Genomic DNA, 22164 nt, shown 5'->3' on the forward strand with positions numbered 1-22164 from the left:
AAGAGAAATTCAACGTCTATCTCTATAAAGCCAAGACGATTAGAGACTAATCTCGTGGACTTCTCGGTTCTCGCCACACCATGATCAATCATAGTAACTATTTTTTCAGAGCGATTAGTAATCTCAATTGCTCTAAATCTATATATATTTTTGCTAAACTAAGGAAATTCAAAAATACCAAACAATAATCACTCTGTAGAAAGTAAGAGATACTTATATATTATTTGTTTTATTCTCTCCGATAACAAAATGTTCTATTTCTAATTACAAAAGATCTATAAACATCATACAAAACAGTTTTATATCATTAAATGTTTAGTTAATAAATTCAACAAATTAATATTGTCGTGGTAACCAACGGTTTGATTGATCATATATCAACAAATAGTTTTTATGTCAGTAACAAAACTTTGGTTATTGGTACAAAACATTTCTCTCAGTGCGTTTTTATACAACTCATTCCGAATAGGAATAGATAAAACGTTGCACACGTTTTATCCATTCGTCGATGCGTCAATTTATCTTACCTTCGGCGGTTTCGCGGGATTTGCATTGCAGCGTCTCGTCTCGGAACGTCCGTTCGATCCTTCGACCATGTTCCTACATATAGATTGCTAGCACCCGTTATTTTTCCCATAGGATGTAACTGAAAAGGTAAGTCAAATATTCCAGATTCTATCTAAGAATCTAAGAATGTATTTCTATTGACAAAACGTTGAAAAAAATTCATATAAACATGGGTCCATAGAAACACTTTGAAGTAGAAAGAATTTTTTTTAACAATATCAAACAATTAATGGTACAAGTCATGACTATTTCAGCATTTTTGAACATTAAATATTAGAAACTTTCGATTTTAAATTTATTAAAGTTATTTTCTAGTATTTTTTTTCTTTAATTGGTACACTCTGAAGAAAAAAATTGCTAACTTGACTAAATGCGTTTAGTTCGTAATGATTATTTAGTTCAAATATTTATATATTTAGATTAACAAAATCTTGTAATTTAAAACTTGTTACTTGTTTGAATTAACAAATATTTGGTTGAATTAACAAATATTTGCTTGACAGCCCGTGATCGCTACATTTAGTTGACTCAACTAATATTTTTTTGAAACAGCAACTTTTTTTCCCAGTGTAATAATGGTATATGTGTGTGTGTGTCAGACTATTTGAAATAAAAATGTTAAAATGTTTAATTGTTCCGTTAATTATTATTTGATATTGTTAAACAATAAAGTTTCTTCTATCTCAAAAACTAAGTGTTTATAAATCCGTTTATATGAAATTTTTGTCATGTTTGGTCGATGGAAACACGTTTTTAGAATATTTGACACTTAGCTATTCATTTACATTGTGTGTACAATGTTTTGAATTGAAGTGAAGATATCGGCATTTATGTTACTCAAAATGTGGAAACAAGGATGAAGCTGAATTTGATTTCAATTAGGTCATATAAATTTATTCAAATCATGTTTATGATGCATTTTATAATGCATATTTTTGATGTTTTTACCTTTAACACCTTTATGTGTATTATTAATTCTTTATTTATATATATTTATATATTTATATAATAGGACTGCAACATCAGCATATCAAACATGAAGTTGGGTATTATAGTAGTGCATATATGGTCGAAGATTCGATCCACTCCAAAACTCCGAAATGCAACGTAATCCCATTTCACGTTTTGTAACATACGTATTTTAAACATCGTGTTTATTTTTTAATAAATGTTATTTGTTTATCGTGAGATCCGATATTTTTCTCTCGTGATGAATAACTTGTTTTTGGTCTTTTTAAAAAATTTCATTTCTTTTTTACTTTTCGGCCGCTTCCATTTGCAGTACTTTGACGTCGCGCCGTGTCGACGGGCATCAAAACACGGAGGCGATCTGTTCTCTAATAACGCGTCCGTCAGACGCACATGTCGACCATTCCCTGTAACAGGATGCCTTGTACCACCGCCGCGGCGCTAATTCATTCGTGTGTATTAGAGCACATGAATAGAGATGATCATTTGATGAGACGCACACGCGCGCGAGATGATATCTGCATTATTCCACGATAATGGGCAGTAACGGGGAAAGATCGGTCGGATTCCGTGCCGGAAAGAGTACGACTTTCAGCGCGCGTTACTCCAACGCGTTGCAATGGTTCTGCTACGTTCAGCAGAAAAACAACTTTGCAACCGAGTTTACAGTTGTTGTAAAATTCTTTAAAAGGATATTGGCGTGATGGCAAAACTTCGACGGAGTCGCTGTTTTATCGATTAATGCTCTTTTCTTGGCTCAATAGTGATTAACTTTAATCTCGGTTCAATTTAGTCTTGATCTTTTTCTACTTCTTAGAAAAAGCTGAAGAGTTAATCGAAATGAGATTAAATACATTGGTAGATTAAATACATTAAAATTAAATACATTAATAGAAAATTAATTACATTGGTAGAAACGAGTATAAATGCGACATACAATTGAGCCCCTTAGTTGACAAGTGGCATAAGTCCAAAATTAGGAAAAATGCATTTATCGTAGAAGTAGAAAATATTAAGAATGTTTGTTTTATTTATCAATTTAATTTACTTTTATTTTATTTTTATATCCATAAAATATAAAAATTAATTTTACATTATAAATAAAGTGACTACAAACAAAGCTGGAATAGTGATTTAAATCCAGTTTTTTTTACAGTCACTTTATTTATGATGTAAAATTGATTTTTATTTTTTATGAACATAAAAACAAAATAAAAGTAAATTAAATTAATAGATAAAATAAACATTCTTGATACTTTCTATTTTTATAACAAACGCATTTTTCCTAATTTTGGACTTATGTCACTTATCAATTAAGGGGCTCAATTATATGATTTACGAGACATCAACACATTACTATATACGACATTCAAAGAAAAATGTCGACAAACTGCGGAGTAAATGTTATTTACAACATTTCCTTCGATATTTATTAGTTATGAAAAAATTCGAATGTGATGACGAAATATATATTTCTGTGAAATATATCTCATTAATTGTAAAAAAATATATAGCTCTTCTTTGCTAGGAATAAAATTTTATTTCGCTGTATTTAAATAAAAATTCATTTCAGTGAAATAAATATATTTCTCACAAACAAATTTTTAAGTATCTTTTTCTCAGTACTACATCAAAATTGCACGCATACGTATACACAGTTTGTTACACATTAAAATATATTTTAGGTTGCTAAATTTAATTCTAATGATTTACATATATTCATTTTTTATTTTACATTCGATTCTGTATTTATTTCGATTATAAAACCTGATAATATCTCCACGAAGTAAATGTTTTGATAAATCGATCGACAGTATTGATCGCCATATTCAGGTAAAAAGAATCTGTAATTTATTTTTTCCTGCTTTGCAAAATACCAGAATCATATATTGGCATGTATATTTTAATCGTGGAAAGGAATTTTAATTCTATAAAATTAATACGAAGTAATTAATATGGAACAGAAATAGTATTTTTGTCGGTAAAACGGTTGACGCTAACACCCCTTTAACGCGATTAGTCTTACAATTAGTTCCTCAACTGGATTTGAATGTATAAATCAATCATATTTTTTAAAGAATTTTACAACAGTTGCAAAGCTACTTTTTCTGGGAAGAATGCAGACGATTTACATGTGATGCACAGAAGAGCGACTTTTGTTTGACGTGAGAAATTGGCTCGGATACGTGGAAGTCGGGCAGTCATTCGACACGATTTCCTTGCATTTTGTCATCAAAAATTTTACTTTGTATCCTTTGTACTGAGCGCGTATTTTTGCCCCTTTTGCATCTCGCTCTGTCGGGGGAAACTTTCCGTTTGAAGTGGAGACTGCAATTTTTATCGTTACGTTAGTTCGTGTTCCAACGGACCCGCTTCCATCTCGTTCCGTGGCTTTCAACGCGATTGAAATGACGTTATGGAAACGCGGGAGACGAAATGTAATAATAAAATTCAGAAAATATATGATGGAATACGTATTATATTTAAAAATTAAAAATTCTTTAGATGCATAGAAATGTAGGATGTTTACAAATTTCCTCGGATAAAAAAAATGTCCTCGTGCTCGTTACAAAATTAATTCTCTCATGCAGTGTCACGCTACACGTAATTACTTAATGTTGTAATGGAGGACGTGTTATAACCGCGGTCTGCGGCAACTTCTTGGAGAGCACTACTCCAGATGAAAACTGGAGGCGGGGAGGTAGTTATTCTAATCAATGCCGCATGACGAAGGCGTGTGTTATCGCGTGTCGCAACTATGGTATAGAGAACGATTAAGGCATGCGTGTGTAAAACAGGGCGAAAGGCCCACGTGCGATTCGCTGGTTTATTTTTTCGCTCGGAGAGCATCTGTTCATTGTTCATGGCGATGCTGCTTCTACATCGCGCCGGGGGTTTCCCACAAAGGGGGGGAGGGGAAGGGGAGAAAGAGACTGCTTTGTGTGTTTACACGGGCGCATTATCGGCCGTTGGGTTTGAGAACGCGAGCTGCGATCGCGGGTGTATTCACGGAACGTGATCTCGTAGATAACAAAGCTCTCGGAACCTGCAGGTGAGAGCGGAGTAACATGCTTGCGTACATTGAAATGTAACCGATGTGAACCTGGCGCCCAACTTTATCAAAAATAAAAATTAATACCATAGGACGTTTGTACTTCGTTTGTACCCGTTTGTACCTCCCTTATTTTCGTTTGTACCCCAAACAGTTAAACAAAAAATGAAATATAAAAAATGGCCAGCGCCCAACTTTAATATTTTTTAATTTCATTTATGCCATTCGAAAGAGAATCGTTTGTACCCGTTTGTATCTCCCTTACTTTCGTTTGTACCTCAAAGAGTTCGGAAATACAGCGCTTTTCAATTTTTGCGCAATCCCTACATAGCGAAATTCGCCAATTTTTAAGATATCGAAATGGGACCAACGGCATTCGAAAGAGAATCGTTTGTACCCGTTTGTACCTCCCTTACTTTCGTTTGTACCTCAAAGGGCTCGGAGATACAGCGTTTTCAAAATTTCAGAAATACACCAAGAGGGGAAGTCGGTCAATTTTCAAGATATCGAAATGGGACCAACGGCATTCGAAAGAGAATCGTTTGTACCTCCCTTATTTTCGTTTGTACCTCAAAGGGTTCGGAAATACAGCGCTTTTCGATTTTTGCGCAACCCCTATATAGCGAAAATCGCCAATTTTTAAGATATCGAAATGGGACCAACGGCATTCGAAAGAGATTCGTTTGTACCCGTTTGTATCTCCCTTACTTTCGTTTGTACCTCAAAGGGTTTGGAGATACAGCGTTTTCAAAATTTCAAAAATACGCCAAGAGGGGAAGTCGGCCAATTTTCAAGATATCGAAATGGGACCAACGGCATTCCAAAGAGAATCGTTTGTAACCGTTTGTACCTAACTTACTTTCGTTTGTATCTCAAAGGGTTCGAAGATATATAGGGGTTGCGCAAAAATTGAAAAGCGCTGTATCTCCGAAAAAAAAAAACGAAAGTAAGGGAGGTACAAACGGGTACAAACGATTCTCTTTCGAATGCCGTTGGTCCCATTTCGATATCTTAAAAATTGGCGATTTTCGCTATATTGGGGTTGCGCAAAAATTGAAAAGCGCTGTATCTCCGAACCCTTTGAGGTACAAACAACAGTAAGGGAGGTACAAACGGGTACAAACGATTCTCTTTCGAATGCCGTTGGTCCCATTTCGATATCTTTAAAATTATCGAATTTCGCTATATAGGAGTTGCGCAAAAATTGAAAAGCGCTGTATCTCCGAATCCTTCGAGGTACAAACAAAAGTAAGGGAGGTATAAACGGGTACAAACGATTCTCTTTCGAATGGCATAAATAAAATTAAAAAATATTAAAGGGCGCTGGCCATTTTTTATATTTCATTTTATGTTTAACTATTTAGGGTACAAACGAAAATAAGGGAGGTACAAACGGGTACAAACGAAGTACAAACGCCCTATGGTATTAATTTTTATTTTTGATAAAGTTGGGCGCCAGGTTCACATCGGTTGAAATGTAGCTTCTAATCCGAGGGGGTAACCACTAGCTGAAATATTGTCTCACAAATTACATGACATCATATGATTTCATCTGATTACGAATAATTTTTTTCTCTACATATGAAGTCGTTTGGTAAAATATACGAATTTATTTAATATTATACAATGATTTATCGTGGTTGCATACGTAATTATTGGATTATACATAGAAATTTAATATGAATTTTATAATGATTTCGAGACTCTGTCCCACGATTACATTAAGTGGTTACCCCCTCGTTCTAAATCACTTGCCGCAACACCGCACTCTAAATTTTTGGGTGTGAAATTCACTCCAAGAACTTCACTTTATTCCTTCAGGAGTGAATTTCTTAACCTAACCTAAAAAGTCAACTTTAATGATTAATATATCGCTTTACGAAACAGAGCGATGCTTTTTTCTGCCATATTCGTTCGTTTTGTGTAAAAACACGTCGAAAGAGTCTAATAATTTTCAGATTAGATGTAGAGAGGCTAAACCTAATATTTATCAGAGTGAAATTATTCACTCTCCACATAGATTGAAAATTGATTCCCATTTGGAATACTATATAATAATTCTTCACTTTCTAAGAGTAAAAATTTTACTCCTGTCGGACTGGCGTAACTATTTTTGAGAGTGAAATTTTACTCTCAAAAATTTAAAGTGCGGAGGTTGCTTATCGTAAGTTGAATAAGCGTTGTACTTCGCGCAATTGAGGAAATCAATTTGTAGGACATTTTTCAGGAAATCAAGATAATTTTCCCGAATAAAAAAGAAGAGAAACGTTGCGCAGATACGATGTAGAGTTCGATTGAAACTGAATCGAAACACTCGGCTTCATGTCAATTTCAACCGAAACCGAAATAAAAATTAAAAACTAAGGAATCCTTATAAATGCCATATGTATAGACATGCCCATATATCATACACTTTTTCTTCATAAATATCATAATTTATTGAAACAATAATTTTTCGGCTGAATTAGAAAACCGAAATTTTGATTATGTGTCAATTTTGGCCAAAGAATATAAATATTCATAAAGATCATAATTTAATTATTAAAATAATAATTACATATTAAAATTAATATTTATGAAGAAGAGCTATATGATTTCAGTCGAAACTGATACATAATGAATGTTCGTTTTCAATTTCAGTAAAAGTTTCGGTCGGGCTCTAATACGATGGTATTTGCCTCGTAAAAAATGTGTAATAACATTTTATTAAAGATTCAATTCTTAAGGTTAAAGATTTAACCCTGCATTACTCGCGTGAAGTATCCAGGTCACCCCAGCCTTATAAATTCATTAAACGTGTTATACGTATATATTATAACACTATTTATTATACTTCATTATATTAAACGCGAATTATTTTGCAATTAAAAAAAGTTTTTGCACATTTATTTTCTTATCTGAAGGACGTAAAGAATATTATTGATCTTTATTTAATTGTGAATAATTAAAGAGAACAATTGAGGTATATAATGTTGAGGTGAAAGAAACATCTTACGCGAGGGGAGAATGGGGGAATTGCGAATACGAGGTAAACGCGAACAATACTATTATAATATATTAGAGTATGACATTTCATTTTTCGCATCCAGTGATAATCCGATATATATATATATATATATATATATATATATATATATATTTTCTTATGTAATCATAGAACGCATACGCCATTTAAGATAAAGACCATTATATGTTTTCGATGATTTTGATGTAGGAAAATTGCGAATTTTCAAAGGAAAAGTTACATAAAGCCGACAATTATTTATCAATTGCAGATGTCTTTATTCAATGGATATTAATTTTAAACTACAATAATTGACATTTATATATTATTAATATAAATTGTAATTAAACATAAATTGTAAATTGTAAGTAAACAACTGTTTCAGCATTGTGACGGCGAATATAATTTTGAACGGCAATAAGATTTTGTTTTTGTTTAAAATTATAGTTTATGTTTGTATTAATAATAAATTAGTGTTAATTATTATAGTTTATCAAGCAACTGAAATGTTTTTTGAATAAAGATTTATTAATTAATAAATATCGTCAGCTCTTTATTTAACTTTTCCCTTAGGTGTTTGCAATTCTTCCACTCTCCCCTAATTATTAGTTAAAAGAAACTACACGGGTAATATGTGGAATTAAAAAGTTTATTTTTGGAAAATTATATAGGGTAACTCCGGTATATACACCGCACCTATCAAAAACTTAATTTATTAAGTATTATTTACTATGTTTAAAATAAATGAACTATATTAGTAAAAACTTTGTACTGTCTACTATTATGAAAAAAATATTAGAAATCCGAAATATTTAGTTTTCGTATTAAAAAATAAACTTTTTGAAACTTGCATTTTTGTTATATATAAATAATGGGTGGGATATATGGCAAAAATGCAAGGGTTTCAACAAACTAAACAAAGAATACGAAAGTAAAGCACTTGTATTTTGCTATACAACATGCTTTACTATTTCTCTACATGTATGTATCACGAAATAACCACTAGGTCTTTTACACGCCTTACAGTAATCATTTTATGTAGATTATAATTTATGATGATGCTACTTGTTACACACACACAGTGACAAATTGATTCAACTCACAATAATTTCATTAATATTAACAGTAAGAAGCTGAAATGATAACTCAATAATCTTATATGATTATATCTTATATGATATAGACTAATATAACATAAAGGCATGTAACGGAGTAGTTGCGAGAAAATTACCCCTACTCCTTCTATTTTTTCTGACTTCCGCGGCGTAAATCCCAGCGCGGCGTACATACCGGAGTTACCCTCTATTTAATACGTATTGTTACGATGAATGCTCTTGCATACGCTTAAATATTTAATGACACTGGGCGCCACTCTGGTTTCGGCTGACAAAATTCGAGCGAGAGGATATTAAATTAATGATATTTTTATATCCCAACGCGTTGAAAAGTGCTGTCGCGCGCGTGTATTTTCATGTGCGCGCGAGTAGGTCGTTGAATAATTTAATTAGGGCGGGTTTTATTGCCGCGCCGCGCGCCACAGATTTTACGCGGTGATAAAAGTGCATGTGCCCTGTAAGCATATAATGTGCCACGGAAATCGTAACAACGTGTGATACTGTAAACGAGAGGCTTAAGAAGTATTTAAATGCCTTTAAGTCGAACGCGACGCTTCGACGATTTAATCGCTTGATTTTTTTCGTGGCAAGAGATCAGTCGTTCTCCTAACTCGCGTTACGTCATTAAAGTATACATCGTAATTTGTGGCGAAATCCGTTTTCGTGATTCGTCTCGGTTTGTGTTGTCGGAAGACCCGCTGTTGCCGTCTCATACACGGAGCTCTTGACTCGCGTTTGGTCTATATCGAGAAAAAATAGTAATTCACCTCCTACGAAACCGCTGTTCAGATAAGCACTTTCTAATGCACGCATCGAAAGTTTTACTCTTACACAAGCGATAAGCAAGCCAGCGACTAGTTTAAATGTTCCCGTTAATGGTGTGTATGCTTGTGTGTATGATGTGTGAAAGCCTATTGCAATCCCGTGTCTTTTTTAAGCGTGTTAGATTCGTATACACGAGATACAAGTCTTGATATACGTCATAATTATGCGCGATAAATGAGATTACAATAACTCCGTGATTACAGATAAACTGATGCGAGTTTAAAGGTGCTAACGCGAGTATACATATTTTGTAAATTTTATTAACTAATTTATAAATTTGTGTACCTCTCTCTTCATCTATATGTTCATGTAAACGCAAAAAAGCCAGCGCGAAATGGCAGTTTTTAAGCCGCATGGTTTATTGATATTATACAAGTACAATCCGCGTTTTAGCCGCGCGAGTTCCATTGCGCAAATAAAGAGAGAAAAGCAGAAAAAAAATAGATGGAAAAATGATACGGTTTAGCATTGTCGCTGGAATATTTGTGCGCTGCGCCGTGTGTCGTTATAAAGTCAGTAGATTAACAAAGTACTGCGATGAGAAAATTTACTGAATTAGCATTTAGAGTCAAAATGGCATCGAAATGCTATCCTAACCTGATTCTGTCAAAAGCTCGGAAATCCATACAGGAGTCTGGAAGGAGAAGAAGTACCTGATTCTGTTATTATCGAAAATGCCTGATTGGCTGTGTTGAAAATTGCAAAAACCGCAGCGAAAGAGGCTGAAGTTTTGAATAACCGCGCGTCATGGAGCCAAAATGGCGGCAGTTCGCGGTACTTTGTTAACCCTTACCGTACTAATATGGGTAATAACTAGTGACCGAGCGATTCCTGTTCGTGCAAGTTTCTTCTTTCGGTAATTATAAATTATATATACTACATTTTATTATTTTCCAAAATAAAGAGTCAGTATTTACTCTAGAAAGTTGAAAGTATGTTGGTGAATTTTTAGAGATTTTTTGAAATATTTTGAAAAGGTGAAGAAAACGGAGAGCTTCTAGTGACCCTTGATAGTATGGATGAGGCAAATCGTACATGGTACGGTAAGGGTTAATCTAGTGACTATGTCGTTAGATCGTAACGGTCCAGCCGCAGCTCGGCACAGTTTTGCGCGTCTCCTCTTACCTCTCTTTCAATTTTCCGAGTGCGTCGTATGTTGATTACCGTGTCGTTTCTCGCCGTTGACGGATAACCCGTGATTTGCCACTCCCGTCACACAGATACATAACTACTCTATGTAACATAGCGAGATGGAAAGGGGGGGGAGAGAGAGAGAGAGAGAGAGCAATTTTCCTTAACTCTTTTGCTCCAAACAGAATAGAAAGCAAACACGAGGTGACGATTCTAGGAGGACTAAATGAATTCTCCGTTAAGTTCTACGGTCCACGAGGCAGTAAGTACCATCCTGTTTTCATATTAAATACAAACAAGAAATGTGTACAACATGGAATTAAAATTCTTTTATTTCAATAAAACTAAGTTTTATTAAATTTTTTTGAATAACACTTCATTTATTCAAAAGTTCAAACAATCATTTGAATGTTATTTTATATTCCATTTTGTACCGCATAGTGATATTATGTTTGCGATAAGTTTATGTTTAATTATCTTAATAAGTTTATGTCTACTTTTATTTACTAGTTATAATCTCTATTGTATTATATGATAATTTAATTGGTTATGCAAAGTAAAGATCGAATTAAAAATTCAATTTGCTAATATTCGATTAACCGAAGACCTATTTCGCGCATGTGTTTTGAAACAGAGCAATGTCCATTTCCAATATAAATTAAACTTAATCTTTAATCTCAATTTAACTTACTCTTTATCTTTTTCTAATTCTAATTTCTAGTTTTTTGAGAATTAGGAAAAGATAAAGAGTAAGTTAAATCGAAATTAAAGTTAAATATGTATTGGTAGAAACGAGAATAGACAAAAAATTGGGTTTGATTCGACAACAAACGCTTAACGTGATTATAATAATTTTTATCACTGCAATTTTATGTGACATTGAAGCAACGTTATTATGCATTACTCGATGGGCGTCCTTCGACTTATGTCACGCTCAATTTCGTAGTTTCTTGCGTATCACCTTGGACTATTATTATTATTATTATTATTATCATACCGGAATTAAGGTAATATGAAAGTTAATTGAAAAGTATAAGTTATATAATCAAAATGACTATCTTTACGTCATAAATAAATTGATAAATTTGATGTTTGACAAAATATAATTTACTCAATTCTCTCCGCATGTCTTGCTTGTTAAACATTGTAATTTATCACGAGTGAGAAGCTTGAAAGTTTCATTACTTCGCCAGTGTAAGATGGAACGCAATTAAAATACGTGAGTGGCGAGCGTTCAATACGTTTTCACCTCGCGATCTGCCAAGGTCCGTGCGCATCTCCCAGAACCGGAAACACTTGCGCAACCGTTTCATACTTGCGATTTTCTCGGTTTGCCGGACATGCGTGCGAAGCGTGTTATCGATTGGCACAGCCAGCTCCGGGCGCGAAAGAAAGTTCCTTGACTCTCCGCTGACGAAAGAGATGCATTCAACTGTCCCTAAGAAACGCTTTCAAGCCGATCGTGACGAAGATACGGCTCGTTAATGACGTGTCTATCCGCTTGGCGCGGATAACACGCACAAGTTGCAGACCTGTTTCGCAGATAGGACTCGTAGAAGATTATCTCGCAGAAGTTTCGAGTGTGTTTGAATGAAATTTGGTCGAATATATTCAGTAGCTTAGAAGCAATCTATTAAACCGATTTCCTACATTGAGAGAAAAGTGCTTGTAACTATATTGCATGGTAAAATAATTATTATAAATATTAACAGCTCCATTTTTATAGTTATTACTGCTATAATATTAGTATTCCAATAGACAAATTATGAAAACATAATGGCGTCATGACTTGATAATTTTGCAATAATTATACTAAAAGATGACTCGCCATATAATGCAACTATTTTGTCGGAATAATATTTCTAAATGATATTTGTCAAAAATTAGACAATTTAAAACGTAAACATTTTATAATTTATTTTCTTTTTTTTCAAGAATATAATGAATAAGACGGCAGCATATTGAAGAAACAAATAAGAATTCGTTATGCGATTGTTTTCAAATGCTCGACGAATACTTCCGAATAGGGATGCCGCAAGATTCGAGATTTCGAGAATCTTGTCTTGTCTCGTCTCGAATTTTAAGACAAGATCGAGACAAGATTTGCGCGAAGAGTTTAAAGACAAGACGAGATTTTAGACTCGAGATTCTTGAAAATTTCCAATTATAATTATTATTCGTCAAATAAAATTTTAAATATTGAACATGTAGCCCATGAATTTAAACAAAGTAGGGATCTCGCTGATTCCTCGCATAATCTATTTCTATGTTTTGTTATAATTAATCCTGCTGTAGAGAATAACCTTTCCGATGGGACGGACGTTGCGCAAATATACTTAAGCGTCGTCTAAAATATACGGAGTAAGAAGAGTAAAAAATTGACCAATTACAATCAAATCTGAGAAGAATAATCGATTGTAATCGGTCAATTTCTTACTCTTACTTCTTATACTTCGTATATTGTAGACAACGCATTATTTAAATTGTCGAGAATTTCGAGACAAGACAAGATTTTCGAGTTCGAGATCAAGACAAGAATGTACATTTCAAGATTTTTTCAAGACAAGACGATATTCCCTAAAATCTCGTCTTGTCTCGTCTTGCGGCATCCCTACTTCCGAAAGATTGATATTTATATGCGTCTTAAAAGTTTAACTCTAAAATTTTAATTTAGCCATGCTGAATGTATAATACTTCATGTTACAATATTTTTATATTATAATTTAGGAAATATTAAAATATTAAATAGTTAAAATATTTTTCTGAATTATTGGACAGTTTCTTTCCAAATTTAATTATAAATTATAGTTAAAGTATGGTAATTGCAACCATTTTTTTTTTCCTTTGAGTATACTTTTCTGTTTTAATCCGAGATGCAATCATCGTAAAATGGAATGATTAAGCTTACAATTAGGCGAAGTAGGAATGTGTTGTTCGAGAATGACTTGTGCTTTCGTATTGTTGAACGAAACAGATTTACGGAGCCGTCAATTTACTGTGTTTTACTTTGGCAGGTCGAATGAAATTCTATAACCGCTTAATGAGTTTCGCTTTTCTGCGCGGTGTAGTGGAGGAAAGCGAGGAGTCGTCTGAGGAACGAAAGTTTCTTGAATCGCCGAATCTCGATTGCACCGGTAAACGAGTTGAAATCGCGCGACTACTACCTTCATTCGTAACGCTTTAAATTAAATCGCGTTTCAGATAGATCCTTTGAAACGGCGCAGCTGCATCGCGAGTATAACTTCATTTGCTTTAAGACCAGACCACGGGACTTACTCTGACGAGATAGGCTATACTTGCGGATGGAACATTCCGCATGGTAATCTCCGTCTGGATTGCTCGAGCAAATTGTAGAAACGTGATATCCAACACGATCAGATTCGATGCCATTTGCGTTACGTATCCTGAAAGTTCGTAGAATATGCGCGAAATAAGAAAAATTATAATGGCATCATGCTTACAATTAAAATGTTAATATCATTAATATAATCTAATTTCTATACTATTAACATTTGTTATTAAATTAAATATGTAAAATAGCAAACGAGCTTCTTAACGTCTATTTAGAAAGATTTTTTATGAGGAAAAGAAAAAACCTAGATTATTTTCTGTATTAGCAAAAAATTGCTATTAAATTTGCATATGGATAAATAAAAAACACTCTTTTCATTATTTATGCAGAAGAATTTGTTGGGAGGGAAAAAAAAGGAATTTGTAAATTATTTTCTAGCACTAGTAAAAATAATAAAATTTAATATTTTTATATGTAGATAGATATATCTATCACTATGATTTTTGTACTATTAAAATTTGTTCTTAAATTTGCAAATAAAAAACGTGTCTTTTAATGTTCATCAAGAATTCCTACCTCTTCGTAAGACAAAGAAAGGACTGTAGAGAACTAAACAATGATAAAATCCGCTCTCACGATTTGCATTCACTATTGATTGACGTCTGCAAATTGTAAGGCTTGTAATTGATTAAAAGAAGCTTACGTGGCAATTCACTCGGATCGGCCATTCCGGTGTTAATACCATGCTGATAATACCGACTATCCGATTATTTTGTCTCTCGTGATCGATCGCAACGTGCAATTGCATAACGCGCATTAGCTATATCTTTTTTTTTCTCTTTAACCACTCGTGTACGGCTTCGTTTGTCCAGCTCACCATCGCCGACGAGTTAGCATCATCGAACTACCCCGGAACGATGTAAATCAGATCGTATTTTAAATAACCTCGGCGAACGTTGCAACACTGCGTATGTGAATTCGTTTACATACGTTATTTTCCAGTCGTGTAATAAATAAAGAGCGCTGCTTCCATGGAAATTATATTTAGTATCATTAGTCATATGAAATTACTTTTAATTACAAGAAAATAAAAAAATAAAAACAGAATTTGTATCATCGAAAAGCCTTGAAAACACTAACTGGACATTGCATTATAAAAGTTTCAGAATGTTGAATTACGATATCGAACAATTATTTTGTACTTGTGTGAGAAATAAAAAGAATAATCGTTCTCGGATTGTGCTTGTTTTAGTTAGTTTAGGTTTTGTAAGAAAAAGAGAGAGTGTACGGAATATTAAAAAAAAAAAAAAAAATTCTCTTCTTTTTATTACAAGGAGGGTTTATGTAAGGAGAGCTTTATGTTAGCTTGTGCTAATGAAAAAACTTTTTCAACTATTCTCATACCACTTTAAAACGGATCGTGCTGCAGCTAATTATTTCCAACTATTAGTGTGCTTACGAAATTACTCCAACTCTAATAATATTTTAGCTTTAACTGCATGAGCATTGCTCTATATTTTCGCAAAACGTAGTCTGTGAGTTATATGTGAATAAATCATAAATAATAGAATCCTGGAGTCAGATTTAATATATATATGTGTAGTGAGCTAATGTGATTGATGTAATAATGATCAATTCGTTCGTTTAATTACTCTGAATCAATATAGAACATTCTCTGAATTTATATAAGAGCATATAGGATATTAGTTACTTTACTAAAATACAGACTAACGTCCTCATTTCATATCGAATCGATAACTTAAATGCGATTAAAGGGAATTTTGTAATCTAATTATCTTGTTCGATATATGTATGTAATTATATACGATGTGATCTGTTATATTTGTTTGAAGTATACGTGCATATTTTATATATTCGGTATAACTTGCAGAACGGTACTTTTCATTTTATAAGTTATTACATAATTCACCACGTTTATTCGCACAAGTCAGTGAGCATGAGTTCTCTACGACTTCATTAATTGCTAGAGAGATAGTTATCAAGTTCCGATTGTGTCGCTTCAGTGGGCTATGGCGTTCGAACACGAATTAAATTCCAATTATATATCGGATATTCGCTCGCACGAGCGTTGAAAATGGATTCGGTAAACGTGCGAACCACGGTTCAGGATGTCGATGGTGAACAAAGGCTTTCGGTAGGAATTTCTTGATCGCGTCCAAGTGCAGCGCAAGCTGCAAGCGATTCATTAAAAGCCGTATTAGCTTACGGCGTGTTTTCTCACTGAACAATTAGGGCTTAGCAAGTGTAGTCAGAAAATATTCCAGTTGGTTGAGGAATCTATATTTTACCGATGGAACAACGATACATCGTCCGGAAAATATTAATTTTTCTACAAATACAATAATGTTTAATTTTTAATTTTTACGTATACATTCAGAGAAAAAGGCATAGTGATGGTAACTGTAAAGATTGAGAAGAACAATACAACTATACAAGTTTTATATGTAGAATTAATGTACATGTGTTGTGTGTTGATTAAACTGCTTTATAGTTATTACAACTATATAAAATATAGTGTATTCAATTATATATACATTAATTCTACATATAAACTTGTTGCCGCCATTATAAGTTGTTATCATTATGATCGGTATTTATAGTCGACTCTTATACATATTTAAGACTGTTTAAAGTACAGTCTTGAGATGTTATAAACTAATCACAGAGCCGCATTAATATCTTAAGATATTACTTAAGACGGTTTTGAAATAAGAAAGAACGGACTATGAATACAGATCTGTTTTTTTCTGAATGTAAGATAAAAATGAATGACTCTCTTTCTCTGTATCTCTGTACTTTTATCGCTCGCAATCAAATTTCAATGTTATTTGAGGATGTAATCTGTTAACGATGGAAATATATTTTGTTATATATCGATGAAAAAAAGTGCAGGGTAATATTATTTTCATGAATGAATGGAAGATTGAAGGCAATTGCAAAAAATCGTATCGATTCCGATTGACATTATATTAGTCACAGATAACATCGTTAGTTTTTTCACATTTTTTTAACCATATATATCTGCGCAATGATACTGTCATTAAAAGTTACAGAATCTCAGTGTGGGTTGCGAGATAAAAATATGATTTCGCATACAACGCGTCATGTTCATGGATAAGGCAATAAAAGTGCAAATTCATCTTAACATGTGTAATCTGCTTCGATGTAACTATGTAACATGTCGCAGGATTGCCAATTACACGGACTGGACCGATATCGGTGTTACAAATTACTTTAATAGACCACGGACGATATCTAGTTATCTAAATATATGCTGATCGAGTTGTGACGTGTATATCTGTAATAGCATGTATTTGTACGCGTTCGTTGAATAATGCGCGCTTTAAATGTATTGGATGAACAGTCTTGTTTGTCTGAATGTGTTTTATTGAGTTTGCATATTTAGCTAGCGAAGATATTTGTTTTATATCATATCAACATGAAGAGTTGCATAACGCGCACTTCTTTAGCGAGTTTATTTACAGCAGCATAATCCAACAAGCTCAAAAAACACAGAAAGGTGAGACGCATTATGATTATCGTGCGGATGGTCGAATCATCGTTTCACTGTCGATATCGCGCTCGGTCGTTGTTTTCCGCTTTAATTTTAATTACGCTTTAGAATTGCATAATGCGCTCACCTTGACTTCGTGCTAATGCATCGGAGCCCTTGAACGGTTGCCGCTTCATTTAAAATGTGCTTCTACATTGAAGGCGTGCACGCTCGCGAAAACTTCTGCGATTTTGCTCGCTTGTTCTGAATAAGGCTTCGATTATATTAAAAAGGAGATCTCATTTATATTACGATTTACATATTATGATTAACATGATTGCTATCATAAACCTCAAACGGTTCATATAGCTTCGTATAATCTATAAATGCTATTGCTAACATTAACGCTACGTATAGCGAGTTTCTACAACTATGACTTTTACGAGAAATATTAGTGTGTGACAACACTGAGAGAAAAAAATTATTGTAATTAGTATAATTGAACTATATAATTTATAGTCCTTTTTTGGGACAGTTATATATTTACAATTATTGTAACTATGCAAATAATCAATTGTATTATTATTAATAATAATGTCACGCACACTGTTTGATCTTGAGTTTTTTCTTAACGATTTTTTATTTATTATTACTATATAAATAATAAGTGAATTTAAGAAAATGGCTACATTCACTATAAATATAAAATTGAATTTATTGAATAAACATTTTTAGTTTATTCACTATTAATATTTTACTATAATATAATTAATATTTTAAATTATCATAATTTATAGTACACTTTTTTCTTGTTTGAAAGAACTTTTATATATATGTATATAATTATTTATTATTAACATTACAGCAGTAATAACCATAAAAATGGAACTCTTAACCATAATTATTTTACTGTGCAATTACAGTATTTTACTGTACAAATACAAAACACTTCTCAGTAAAGTTATGTAACTACACATTATTTTTGAAAAGCACCTATATGTTTTTTTTTTACACCGATTGATTCATCTCATTACTCTGTGCTTAAAGGTATTAAGGTATATTTATAAAAAATTTAATGGTTTACGAGATATTTTATATTATATATTAAATGTGCCAGAATAAGGTACAATATATCTCGTAAACTATTAATTTTTAGATATTTCTAATATTTTTGTCTACAATATAATTAGAGGAATCATATTATGTTAAAAAATTATATTATTGCATTTAAAAAATTGGAAGTGATTTCCAGGCTTAAAAAAATCGATTAAAAAAAATTGATATTATTTGTTTCCTTTGAAATCATAATTTAATCTGAATATATTTTTTTATTCGACGCATTACTTGCAGGGATACTAGCGCTTGTAATACTTTAAACGCCCCATCCTGTATATAGGTAGTTACAATAAAAAAAAATATATTTATTATCTTTCCCGAATTAAAATGACTTAAAGACGAGTACGACACGATATCTTTTGCGCAACATTACGTTGATAATTATATATCATTGATTTATTGCATAAGGAGGAAAGCGGTGATACGAAATTTACTTGATAAAGTCTTTTAATGGCCATCGGTAATCGGTATTTATATCGAAGTGGAACATCGACAGAGTATGCAGCGATGGCGGAACACAAGCGCGTAGAATCAATATCTGTCGGACACAAACCGTCTAAAAATTTCTGAGTTAACGACTGAAACGAACATATAACGCAAAACAGCGGACGATTCGTTCGGGATGCTTATTCTACAATTGCATAAGCGTAGTTGTAAGTGGTTATAGTTGTAAGAATTCGCCAATCACAGCTGAATATGAAGCCCATTCTATAATTGCGTGAGCTTAGTTGTAAGTGGTTGTAGTTGTAAGAATTGACCAATCACAGTTGAATATTTTTTTTGTGTTTGATCGATTGTGATTGATCAATTCTTACAACTACCACCACTTACAACTACGCTAACGCAATTATAAAATAGACGTGAGAAGAATATTCGACTGTAATTGGTTAATTCTTACAACCACAACCACTTACAACGTACATACAATTACTCTTACAATAGAATGAGCTTAATGATTAGATGTATTCACGATCGTGTTTCTGTTTATATCGACGCGCTGCCTCGTTTCGAATTGAATTGAAACGAAATCGCGCGACTTGTATGATTTTTCACAAAAAAAGGAGGAAACTTTTCTCTTGAAATGTTATTTAGAAAGAGTTGAAAGACGGTCGATACCGAGTTAGACCAGATTGCCAGACGATAAGATTAATTTAATTCCTGCTGACGCGCACAAAGAGAAAGAGCCAATCATGAGGCGTTTCTTTCATCTCCCTCGTTCATCGATAGCTCGCAGTATCCTGTAATATTTACGTCGTATGCACATTGCGCGTGCAAGCGGATGCATGGAAAGCCTACCGCATAATGAGACGCACGGGCGCGGTTGTTTGCTGTTTGATTAACCAGTTCCTGTCGCATTTTGTCCATTAACTGTAGTCCGATATGACATTCGTTGTGATTTCGCAAAATGCAGTGGGTTACCTAACGCATTCAGTTGGTAGAAAAGTTAAAGAAAAAATAAATGATACCAGTTTTCGCTAGAGATCATATTTTGTCAAGTGCTAGAGGTAATGGATGGTGTATTAGATATTGTACAACTCAAGTACGTTTAGACTTCTGCTACGCGAGCGACGTAATTACTAGGCCAGCGAAAGCATGCGTATAAAATTGCACCACGTGCCTTGAGTACATGGAAAATAATGTTGTATCAACAGCATTAGATAGTAATCTAATTGAAAATGATATTTATTTTATTTGAATTGAAAATTGTAAAATTTGTACAAAAATATTATTAGACAGCAAAACCCGCTTTTATTAGCCTTCTCCACTCATTTGTGTTGAAAATAATCTCGTTAATATTCAACGATAATATTAATGAAACAAATGCGCTACGTTCTTGTTTTGATAAAATGTTATTTGTTCACTACTATGAATTATTACTATTGAATTAACAGTGATAATTTTTAATATAAATGAGTATAAGGACCGATAAAAGTGGATCTTGGTACCCAATAATGTTTTTGTATAAATTTTACAATTTTCCGTTCAAACAAAATAAATATTATTTTCAATTTCTGAGCTACAGAGCGATTGAAACGCACACTAATGCTGTTGATACAACATCATTTCTTTTATGTACCGTTCGCTAACGGAAATGATATATTTCTGACTTTTTGTCGAGAGAAAATGTCGTCGGGTCCAATTTTATTGAAGAGTCCGCGGATACAAGTTCGCTCGAATCGCGAGAGATCCGGAATACATGACAATACGGAGATCTCTCTCGTGACGCTTTTACCGAGATATTTCCGCCGAAAGTTCCGTGGCAGAAGGAAGGGAGGGCGAACTATAGATGCAGGACGAACTGGTCGAATTAGTTTACTCAGTCACGTGCAACCCGTGCAACATTACGACGACGATATTCCGCGACGGTTTACCACATACGTAAATACAACCGGGCACGTTGGCCGCGCACACGGTACACTTTGGTGCACAAAGCGTACGGTCGCTTTGGGAATGGTTGTAAACGAGCGATTGACGATGTACATCGGAGATACCACGCGCTCCGCTCCGCCGCGATGACCCACTTTAGCCGATGCTCCAACACGCCCGAGGATTCCGTTCGGCATTCGCCCTAGGAGAGCCGACTCTGTTGTACTACGGCTATTAAGAGAGTTATAGGAACGTATATATATATATATATATATATATACTGGTCGTATCCCTGATGAAATATATACAATGTTTAACGTCAGGTCGAGGCAGCGCGGCGTCTTGAAGTGTCGGCGTCAGAGATGGAAAAATTAGAGAGAAACAGTTTTTCATGCTTGGCGAACGTTGCACAAAATGTTTTCTCTTTAAATACGTTCCTTAAATGCGTTTTTTCAGTCCGTTATGACGTTGTGTGATAAATCTTTGAACGTTCTGTCTGACGATGATTCGAAAAAAATATGAGAGCATTGTTCAGAATCGTGTCATACGTTGTTGAATTCGTAATGTCAAATTATATCCAATTTGAGTTTTACTTTTAATCATTTCTATAAGTTGTTACCGCTCCTACTCAACATGCCGTTAATTTATTTAAAATAATGGCATTGAATAATTTAACTTAAGAACAACACAACGATAAAAAAGGGCAAATAAGAGTCGATTCTTCCAAATGTTAAGTATAAAAAATTCTTAATGCGAAATTAAATACATACATACATAATAAAACACTGAGATATAATGCATTATATTTCAGTGTTTTATTATGTATGTATTTAGTTTCGCATTAAGAATTTTTTATACTTAACATTTGGAAAAATTGACTCTTATTTGCTCTTTTTTTTATCGTTGTATTGTTCTTAAGTTAAATTATTCAATGCCATTATTTGCCTTGATTGTTTTATATGATTTAACTTAAGAAAATATATTAAATTTGATTTATATAATACAAAATAAATTATTTCGTGTCGAGTGTTTTGTTAAATGAGGCTTGTAAATAGTATCTTTTCATGTATAAAAGGATCCCGCACTAATTATATGAAAAATTGGAACTCAATTTTATGTTTTATTTTCAACCAAACATTTTTCTCAATGCATAATTTAAAAATTATTCATTGTATATATATATATATATATATATATGTACCATTTGCTTCA

At 33.3% G+C, this 22164-nt stretch overlaps 1 protein-coding gene across 1 annotated transcript in view; it reads left to right on the forward strand.

Moving 5' to 3' along the window:
* The window catches only part of UbcE2H (ubiquitin conjugating enzyme E2H), a 63518-nt gene that overhangs the window by 21537 nt on the left and 19817 nt on the right, over window positions 1-22164 (forward strand). Inside the window, exon 3 of the mRNA XM_018517704.1 lies at window positions 10849-10925. Within this exon, the coding sequence (XP_018373206.1) occupies window positions 10849-10925 (77 nt within the window). The remainder of the gene's footprint in view (window positions 1-10848; window positions 10926-22164) is intronic.

The sequence above is a fragment of the Trachymyrmex cornetzi genome, unplaced genomic scaffold (genome assembly GCF_001594075.2).
Source record: "Trachymyrmex cornetzi isolate Tcor2-1 unplaced genomic scaffold, Tcor1.1 scaffold719, whole genome shotgun sequence".
Lineage (NCBI taxonomy): Eukaryota > Metazoa > Arthropoda > Insecta > Hymenoptera > Formicidae > Trachymyrmex > Trachymyrmex cornetzi.